General features: G+C 37.9%; 1 protein-coding gene across 10 annotated transcripts in view; it reads left to right on the top strand.

Moving 5' to 3' along the window:
- Nucleotides 1-10752, top strand: part of Abi1 (abl interactor 1) — a 92569-nt gene that overhangs the window by 56691 nt on the left and 25126 nt on the right. For all 10 annotated transcript variants that reach the window (XM_021156198.1, XM_029474072.1, XM_021156203.1 and 7 more), the window contains exon 3: nt 5625-5801. In XM_021156198.1, coding sequence (XP_021011857.1) covers nt 5625-5801 — 177 coding nt within the window. The remainder of the gene's footprint in view (nt 1-5624; nt 5802-10752) is intronic.

Raw genomic sequence — 10752 nt, 5'->3', positions numbered from 1 at the left:
GTAATTGGATGATAGATGTAGGAATGGAGATAGAACAGGTACCTGGAGTAATTGGATGATAGATGTAGGAATGGAGATAGAACAGGTACCTGGAGAACTTCGAGCATCCTCTTGTTCCCAAGAGGCCGTTGTATGAGGTTAAGGAATATGGTCGTCAGGGCTGTCTGGGAGGGCTTGTGCAGGTCCTGCCAAGTCAGTTGAATTTAGAATGTTTGCATGGTTTGTGGCAATTGTACCAGAGGATTTTCTTCTGGGAAGAAAGCTCCAGTGTGATCTTATAGATGCCAGGGTTGTTGACTTGACTTCTTTTCATTGTCTAAAAAATGAGTGTATTACATTTCAGTATTTAAGATCTATCTATTGTCTGGAATGGTTAGGTGCACGAGGAAAAAGGACATTTTAATTAAACTTACAGAGATCTCTTTATGTTTCCTTTGTTGCTCAGTTATGGGTTAAGGACTTAGGTTTTGTTTTGTTTGTTTAGACTGGGTGTCATACAGCCCAGGCTGCTCTCATTCCTTATATAGCCAATGAGAACTTCTCATGTTCACCTCCTTTAATGTACATGCTAGGCAAGCACTGTGCCAACCAAGCTATATAATGTGAAACCTCAGCCCTTTCAATATTTTGAGTTGTCTATGGGGTAAGCTTGAGGACACTTTTATTAGAGTTTAAAGGAAAAATTCCTAGGGCAATCAAGTTGTAAATCTCGGAAGCTGCCCAGAGCAAGGAGGGGAGAGGGGAGAGCGTGGCGGGGACAAGTAGCTTGAGTTGGTGTAGAGGTCAGCCATGTGGTGGTGGTGGTGGTGGTGGGGGCGGGAGCTACACATCTTTGCAGGGCCTTTAGAGACACCATAGGGAAGCCCTTGGTGTTAGGGAAAGCACACTTAAAACAGTCAGAGAGAGGAAAAGGTAACCCAGAAAAGCCTGCAGACTTGAGCAAAGTGTCTGGTGTCTGTGAGAGATTTTCCATTGTTGCTCTTTGAGAGGACTGCTCCAGCGTTAAGCAGTATTAGATGCTTGTGGGTGGAGAATGTAAAAGGGAATCAGTACTTTAGCTAACATCTGTGGTTGATCAGCTGGTTCTATTGGAATACCCAATACCAGTCTCTGCAAAAGAGTCATCAAGAATGAAGACCACTAAAACTAGAAGAAGGACATCCCAAGTTCTGTGGAGCCAGTATGCTGCATGCATGTAAAATGACTTTACAAGACACAACAGTTCTGGGAAGAGGTTACGGTATGGTAGCCTCTGTGTTAGGAATGAAATCAAGGGGCTGGAGGGATAGTTCAGTGGTTAAAAGCACTGGCTGCTCTTCCAGAGGTCCTGAGTTCAGTTCCTAGCATAGAGATCCACCTGCCTCTGTCTCAGGAGAGCTGGGTGTGCCACTACCATCTGGAGATCTTTTCAACATAGAAATATTTAGTATTTGTCAGTATTAATATCAGGGAGCTATATGAATACAAATTAGAAGCTGCTTAGGTAGAGGTTGCTCTTGCCAGAAGAATTGCTGAGTGATATGTGTGCAGAGAGACTTGTATTCAAAGGGGTTGTAATCATGTGAAACCGTAAAGCCTCTAGCCCATTTCTACATGGGCTTTGTTAACTGGCCACAGTCTCCTCTAGAATGTATGAATGCTCACAATATAGGAATGTATAATACAGACAACAGTTGTGTGTACGTAGCTGTGAAGACCACAGTGGCAGTACATTAAATGGTTTCTAGAGGATCTATTTATCAAAAAAGAAAGCTCATTAGCTTCCTTTCCCTACTGAGAACTCCACTCAAAAAGTAGGGATCTTATCCCTCGAAGGAGTTGCTTTTTTACTTCCAGTAGTGCTATGCAGTTTCAAACTGGCCCCTAAAATAATTTACATATGTTTGGAGTAACATCTCTAACTTTCTCTTTAATAAAGCTGATTGGGAGTTATAGAGAGTGGCAGAGTAATTGGGGTGAGGGCAATATTGGGAGACAAGAGTTTTGTACCTGTTTATAGGAAACATTTACTTTCTGTTTTGAGTGGTGTGGTAGCTTCATGCTGATTAATGGAAATTGTTCTTTGTATTGTGAGAAGACCCAAGTCAACAGGGATAGTCTACTACATTTTGGCAGAGGGACTAAGGTTTTGCCCCCTTTTCATTGACTAGGGCTCAATCTGTCTAGTACATGTTTTTAGGAGTCTACCTTAATGTGGCCTATTGCTCCCTTGACAATGTAGCTAGCATCTCTGAATTCTCAATAAAGCCAGTCTTGGTGGCTAGTGCTTGTAATCCCATAAATTAGGAGGCCGTGGAAGAAGGTTGCTATAAGTTTGAGTTGGTCAGTGTGGGTTGTAGTATGATACCCCTCCTTTATAGGAAAATTTTAGATTTTTTTAGTAGAATTAGAGCTAAGATTAAGAGTTTTCTAGATTCCTTGATCTAGTTTCATAGGTTCCAGTTATGTTCATCAGCATTTTGATACCTGCCTGTAGCAATAAAAGTCAATATGCAGAGGGGTTTGTTTCTTCAGTGGAACCTCTCACAGGACAGCCTTCTGTAAAAACCTGCTTGATGCGCCTTATCTCATCTCCAAAGGACTGATTGTTAAGAAGGTAGACTGGGAGGATCTGAGAACCAGCATAGGACTGCTGTTCTTTTCTTTTCTTTTCTTTTCTTTTCTTTTCTTTTCTTTTCTTTTCTTTTCTTTTCTTTTCTTTTCTTTTCTTTTCTTTTCTTTTCCTTTCCTTTCCTTTCCTTTCCTTTCCTTTCCTTTCCTTTCCTTTCCTTTCCTTTCTCTTTCTTTCTTTCTTTCTTTCTTTCTTTCTTTCTTTCTTTCTTTCTTTCTTTCTTTCTTTCTTTCAACCAATTATTGTGTGTATAGCTGTTTTGCCTACATGTATGTCTGTGTACCTAGAGCATGCCTCCTGAGGTATGAAGAGGCCAGAAGATAGTATTCAGTCCACTGGGACTGGAATTCCAGACAGTTGTGAGCTGCCATGTGGGTGATGGGAATTGAACCTGAGTCCTCTAGAATAGTAGCCAGTGCTCTTAATTGCTGAACTTTCTCACTGACCTTCTCCCCACCTTTTTTTTTTTTTTAAAGTATGTGTATTATCGTTTTGCCTGCATGTATTTATGTACACCACATATATGCCTAGTGTCCATTAAAGGCCAGAAGAAGGCACCAGATCCTTCTAGAACTGGAGTTATAGGTGGTTATAAACAGTGAGTGCTAGGAATATGGATCTTAGGCCCTCTGCAAGCTTGTCTACCGAGCCATCTCTCCAGCCCAGTTGTCACTGTTCCTTAACAAGCATTATTTACCTTACCCTGTCACCTTCAAAACAACTTAGCCAAAGATTTGCTTTGTTTTAACCATTGTAGGTACAAAATTTGCTTCTTTTACATCCAGTGTACACGTGTCTAGTAAATATTTGAAAATGTTTAGAACTTTACATGCTCATCTTCCACCGGTTAAATCTTAATTCCATCTGTTCATGGGCAGACCTGTTGAAGCTTCCATCTGGTAGCAAGTTGAAAATCTCTAGGGAGTTATTGAGGCTCACAAGTACCCATCCTGACACTGTTTTAATTTTAATAAATAATAAATTAGAGGCTTATATGCAGGTCTCATGAGTTCTTTTTAGTTCCTTTTAATCACCTTTTTCCATCCCAGAATCTCTTCTTTGCTGGTGTGTTTCATTCTTACCCTGACTCCAATTTTGAAGGCTCAGAGCTTTTCCCTTTGCAAGGTTAATTTAACACTGGTTCTTGGGTTCTGTTGAAAGATAAGAGAGAGACTCTAGGCCAAGGACAATCACTGAGCAACTACAAGAACCAGTGCACTGGGCAGAGTGTGGCAGAGTTTCTTTACTCCTAGCACTTTGAGAAAAAGGCAGGGAGGTGGATTTCTGTGAGTTTGAGACCAGCGTCTTCGTTTTAAGGATAGCAAAACTACATGAAAAACCCCATCTCGAAAGAAAAAGAAAACAAAAACAAAACAAAACACCCCCCCCAAACAAAACAAAACAAAACCCCCTAAAACCCAGCATTCAGTATCTGTTCAGGTAACTGAGTCTGGTTGCATTAAGGTGCTACAAAGAGGGCGTGCTTTCACACAAAGCTTTCACGCAAAGCTGGACACATTCCAGGAGGAAGACTCCAACTTCAGGGAGCTAGATCTTTTAGAATGGCCGATGAACCTTCCTGACCTTTGTTTTTTGGTATTTATACTATCTTATACCTAATACTGATGATTATACATAATCAATGATCATGCCACTTGGTATAAATTTGTCATTGCTTCCTCATTAAAAGAAAAAGTTTTAAACTCTTGAGCAGTTATATTTTATATGAAGATAATGAGTTGTGGGCCAGTCAGGCTGGTACATGCCTTTAATCCCAGCACTCAGGCAGGGTAGAGGCAGGTGAATCATTGTGAATTTTGAGGCCAGCATGGTCTGCATAGCAAGGTCAGCAGGTTACATAGTGAGACACTGTCTCAAATGAAAAACAAAACAAAGATTAAAAAAAGAGAATCAAATCCTGGGCCTCCTGTATGCTGGCAACCACTGAGCCCTTCCTAGGCTGCTATCCCTTGGTGAATTTGAATTTTGACAACTAAATGCCAGTTTTAAATGTATTTCTATTTGTTGAGCTGGAACTCAGGGCTTTGTACATATACACTAGCAAGTGAGTTTCATCTTCAGCCCTTCCTCCTCAAATACTTTATTTTAAAGATTTGTTTTTTTTTTTCTTTTCTTTTTCCCCTGTAACTATAGTTATTTATTTATTTATTTATTTATTTCTTGTATGTAAGTGCATGGGTTCATGTGCCAAGGTGGAGATTGTTTTAATTTTTTTAATTATTTATTTATACTTATTTGGCATTGTGCCTACATGTATGTCTGTGGGAGGGAGTCAGATCCACTGGAACTTGAGTTACAGATAGTTAGGAGCTGTTATGTGAATTTTGGGAATTGAACTCCAGTCCTCTGGAAGACAGCCAGTGTTTTTAACCATTGAACCATCTCTCTAGCCCCAAATGCCTTATTTTTACAAACAGTTTCATAGGCTCTTACTGGGAAAGCTGAACAGACAGATATGTAAGAGGCTTGCTGATAACTATAAACTTTGTGCTTACAATTTTTCCCTTTAATGGTGTCGGCCATGTGCAATTCTTTCTGCCTTCAGTAATTTCCATATTTGCCTCTTGGTTTTCTTTTAAAGCCTGTCAATCTGTAAAGATTCTAAGTGAAATGTTTTCAATCTGCTTGAACTGCACACATTTATAGTAATTCAAATAATCTGAGTGTGTCAGCACAGCACTTACCTCATTGCACTGTAATCACTGATTTTGTTGTTGTTGTTGTTGTTTGTATCTTTTAATAAAGTAAAAGTAACCAAGCAGGCCTCCTCTCCTTCCACACATTCTAGGTATCTAGGAAACAGGTTTTCCCCTCTAACAGTTGCTTTAGAAAAGTTATTAAGTATTAACTGATTTGAGCCTTAATGACATAAACATATTCATTGGAAAGTAGGTATGAGATACAGTCCCATGGTCCAATGCATATGGACAGCATATACATTATCTTCTATACCAAATAATATTTTCTTGCTCTATTTAAATTTAAAATATAGACTGTGGATATTCATAAAGAAAAAGTGGCTCGAAGAGAGATTGGTATTTTGACAACAAATAAGAATACATCAAGAACTCACAAAATAATCGCACCNGCAAATATGGAGCGTCCTGTCAGGTATATTCGGAAACCTATCGACTATACAGTTCTGGATGATGTGGGCCATGGAGTTAAGGTAAGCATTCTGTATTACATAATGTGAATTATTTTGAATAGAAATTGTTGCAGGAAGTTTTTACTTGATAGATTCCCTTTATCTAGCAACTAGTATATTGTTTATAGAATGTTTATGTATTTTAGATACGAGTGTATGAATGTTTGACTCTGTGTGTGTGTGTGTGTGTGTGTGTACACGTATTAAATGCATGTCTGGCGCTCTTAGGGGTCTGTAGAGCGTGCTGCATCCTCTAGATCCTCTGGAAATGAGTTATGGGTAGTTGTGAGCCATTATGTGGATGTTGGGAAGTGAACCTGGGTCCTCTGCAAGAGCAACAAGTGCTTTTAACTGTTGAGCCTTCTCTCCAGCCCTCTAGAACTTTCATTTAATGAGCTATATGTTTAACTAAGCTTGGAGCAGAATTTTATCCATGGAATAGGCATTATTCAGAAAAATGAAAAACCTTAAAAGGCTGGCCTGCCAAGATGGCTTAGCAGGTAAAAGGCACTTGCCACTAAACCCTTTGACCTGAGTTCTAGTCTTAGAACCTACATGGTGGAAGGAGAAAATAGACTCCTGAAAGCTTCCCCTTGATCTCCTTGTCCACACATCATGCCCTGTTGCTTGTACCATTAAATAACAACAACAACAAACACCCAAACAAATAAAAATACAACTTGAAAAAGCCATTTAGTAAAGTAAGCCATTTAAACCATAGGTATGATTGGTTTAGAAAATAAATTGTATATAATTTGGCCTTTAATTCCTAAATATTTTTGTACCTATGTATTATGGGGATGAAATTTAACAATTTACATTTTTTAGAAATAGAAAAATTGTATAGAGTTCTGCTTTGCATACATCTGCCACAACCTATGGATTTGTAGGATATTTGTTGCCTTTTCCCAAGCTTGGCAGAATTATGTGTTCTTGAAATTTGTAGTTTTTTATATTTATGTGACTTTTCAAACATCTGGAGTAGCGTAAGTTCCTTAACCTGCCCTGCACAGGATAAACTTAAGCTTTGAAATATGGTTGTAATCTTTTCCCAGAAGACTGTTTGATTTTGTTTGTTTTCAAAATATTTCATAATGTCTTTGAGGTTTTAAGAATTATTTTTAATTTTATGTGTGTATTTTGCCTGAAGTTGGGGTCACAGGCAGTTGTCAGCTGCCATGTAGGTGCTGGGAATTAAATCTGAATACTCTCAGAGAACAGGCCATCACCCTGTTTTTAAACATGAAGTCAGCCAGAGTCTGGAGACTCTTTATAGTTGGTGGATAGGACTGGTTACAGTATTGCTAGAGGTGTTGCATTCTGAATATTCTGGGATGTCTCATCAAGAGAGGAACATTAACTTACACTGTACTCTTCCTATGATTTCTGGAATGTTTTATTCACTTTCATGCTTGGCAGTTATATATGAAGTTGAAACACTTGACAAATATAGCAGAGACTACTTGTTTCTGTTATCAAGGGTATGTCTAGTGTTGTTTAAGAGCTTGAGTTCAATTTTATTTTAAAATATTTTAGAATAGTAATATGTAAGGTTGTATTATTGCCTATTTTGAGATTTTAAAAATATGCACAACATGTAGAGATACGTATTTATCTAGTTTGTTATTTGGGGAAATTCATGAACCCCACCCCCACCCCCCACGCTGCATCTTAATTTTCTTCCTACCAAAACAATATGTTAGCAGTTCAATAAAGAAAAATTTCTGAGCCAGATGTGGGGAAAAATTCTAACACGATAGAGGCAAAATTAGAAGTTTGAGGCCAGTTTGAACTACTTAGTGAAGCTCTGTCTTAACACAGCTTCCTCACAAAACTTAACCATTATCTCAAAAACAAATATCTTGAGTTATTTCTTCTCTTCACTCGTGGTTGTGTGCTTTAAGACACCATGTTTGGGAGTGTAAGAGACTTGATCTATTTTATGTACCCCTGCATAAGTGCTAAGATTAAAGGCCTGGGTACAGATTCTAAGAGGAAGTTTGATAAGAAAATGCAACTCTATATAATTTATAAAGTAGGAAGCATAAACACAACCTACTAGATGCTGAAAGTACGTGGGTGAGAACTTAGGTAGTTTTCTTTTTAATTACTAAAGACACACACAAGCACACACACCCCTCGTTTTAAGAGTGTTTATGTAGGTACATATCATCCCTAATTTTTACTAATCACTGTTAAGTGTATACTTCTGGAATATATTCACATTGCTTTGGTTACTGTTTTTAAGTGTTTTGACCAAGATTTAAAAGAATGGGTGGCTGGTGAAAATGGTATATTTTAGAAACTGGTATGTGTTGGTAGAATGCTTGCTTAGTATGACCGTTCCCCTGGATTTGATCCCATGTACCACAGTGGTGGTACACTTTGTAATCCTTGCACTCAAATAGTGAGGCAGGAGCATAGCAAGCTCAAGATCATCCTTGCTCACATAGAGAATTTGAGGCTAGTCTGACATCTAGGAAACCAGTATGAAGCTGATGTGTGTAAAGTGTATCTGTATGTATGCAAAATATATACATACACAATTGCTTTGTTCTTGGTCTTATTACTGGTTGTTTTTTTGGGGTTTTCTGGTGGGAGGAGTTTACAAGTTCTGTAAGAACTTTCATTCTCTTATGTTACTTTTATTTTTTTCCAACAGGATTATAGAGATGTAAGAATTAAGAAATAATACCAGAGCTGGGTGTGGCAGGTGCATCTCAGAATCCAAGGCTAGCCTGTTCTAGTGAGTGAGTTTTGTCCTTGCCAGAGTTATAGAGAGAGACCCTATCTCAGAAGAGATACTACTAGTTCCAGGAGGCAGAAGGAACAGAATGACTACAGCTTAAAGGGCAGCCTGTTCTGCACAGTGTGCTGCAGGTCCCTTGGGCTGGATACTGACACTCAACAAAACACCCAACCAGCTAGTCTTCCTGCTCCTTAAAAAGAAAAAACAGAAATCTGGGCATTCATGAATGATAAATTATGCACTGCCTGAAATTATGAGGCAGAAAATTAAATTTATTTATAATGTGCATTTTCAATATAGGCAAACCCTACTAGTGCCTGGAATTATTTATATTTTTGGTCTTTGGTTTACATTTGTATTTAAAAATTTAATTTCTCTTTTCCATTAAAATTTTTCTTCATGCAGTGTATTTTGATTAAATTTTCTCCCTATCTTAACTCTTCCTAGATGAAGTTTGATTTCTTTTTCTTTTTTTTCTTTTTTTTTTTTTTTTTTCCTTTACTTATTCGAGACAGGGTTTCTCTGTGTAGCCCTGGCTGTCCTGGAACTCACTCTGTAGACCAGGCTGGCCTTGAACTCAGAAATCCGCCTGCCTCTGCNAGACAGGGTTTCTCTGTGTAGCCCTGGCTGTCCTGGAACTCACTCTGTAGACCAGGCTGGCCTTGAACTCAGAAATCCGCCTGCCTCTGCCTCCCGAGCGCTGGGAATAAAGGTGTGCGCCCACCACACCTGGCTGAAGTTTGATTTCTTAACAAACAGCTTGTTAAATTTGTGCTGTATTAAGGATCAGGACTTACCTGATGTTTCCTCATGTTGTTTTTTTGTCATTTAACTTCACTGTTTGGATATTTTTTATCATTATACAGAATTTTAAATACCATATGAAAATAGATTAATATTCTTGTAGATAACAAATTTTATGTCCAAGGTTTTAGTACTCCTAAGATTAGTATTCTATCTTACTTACAAGTTTTAGTATTTTGGTGTTTGTGTAGGATATACTTGTTCTTCCTTTAAATAGATTATGCACATTTAAATGAATTTAGTACATTTCATGCAGAATAGTATGTGCTATCTATATTTTAATAGAAATTTAAAAAAATGGCGTAAAGTAAGTCTGGTTAGATTTTGGGGAACAGAATAAAATACTGATAGAAGAAACCCACTATGCAGAACCTACCAGAGTATGCACATGAAGAACAACAAAAGATGATGTTTTTTTTATGCGCAGCCACAATGTTTCACAGTGAGCATAGGGAAGGAAGGCTTGAATACTTAGTGGAGAAATTTAGAGTTGTTTTTGGTAATAGTAACAATGAACAGACATCTAAATTAGTTTATAACTTAAAGGGGATTGTCTGTTATATATATTTAGCATTTATTTGGAAGTCATGCGGAAGATTAAGGAAAAGCCTCTAAGGTTGATTGTTAGTTTCTGGTCAATTATGGAGTTGAGTTTTAGTTTGTTTTGTAGGAACCCGGAACACCAGGGCTGTCACAGCTTTAATGGTCTCCCAATTATTGTTCTTAATTTTTTTCAGATGTTTATCTTTGTATCTGAGTGTTTTGCCTGTATATGTGTATATATACTGTGTCTGTAGACCATGTGGGTATGCCAAATGTTTGTACCATGTTTGTGTGCCACTTGTTTGGTGTACCCTCTGTGTACTGCATATGTGTGTAGTGAGTTTGTGTGTTCCATGTTAGTGTATGTATATCAGATGTGTTTGGTCCCTGTGGAGAGCAAAAGAGGCTAGAGATACAGTCTTATTCTGTATGATCATTGTGACATTTTGTATGTGGGTAACGATACCTGAACTCTGGGGCCTCTGAAAGGACAAGAAGAGCTCTTAACCATGGGACTGTTTCTCTAGCCCACCCCTTCTGATTATTACTGTCACTATGACTACTACTACTGCTGCTGCTGCTACAACTACTACTACTGCTAATTTGAAGATTTGTTTATTATATGAGTAAACTGTAGCACAGCCTTACATAATAAATATTGTATATGAGTGAGAACTAATCAGTTACTTCAAAGAAAGAATTGGCCTCATTGACTTTTGAAGCTTACTGCTAGAAAAATAGAGTGAACTCAAAGAAAATTCTGTTGCTTTTAACTCCATGTTCCAGGTAAATGGTGAAATTTCTCATTCATAAGTATAAATGTTTAGAGGAAAAGAGATCTTTAGAAAATACTAAAATCTTATTTTTTTTTTTTTT

Source organism: Mus caroli, chromosome 2 (genome assembly GCF_900094665.2).
Source record: "Mus caroli chromosome 2, CAROLI_EIJ_v1.1, whole genome shotgun sequence".
Taxonomy (NCBI): Eukaryota; Metazoa; Chordata; class Mammalia; order Rodentia; family Muridae; genus Mus; species Mus caroli.
This window is presented reverse-complemented; position numbering and strand designations above follow the sequence as displayed.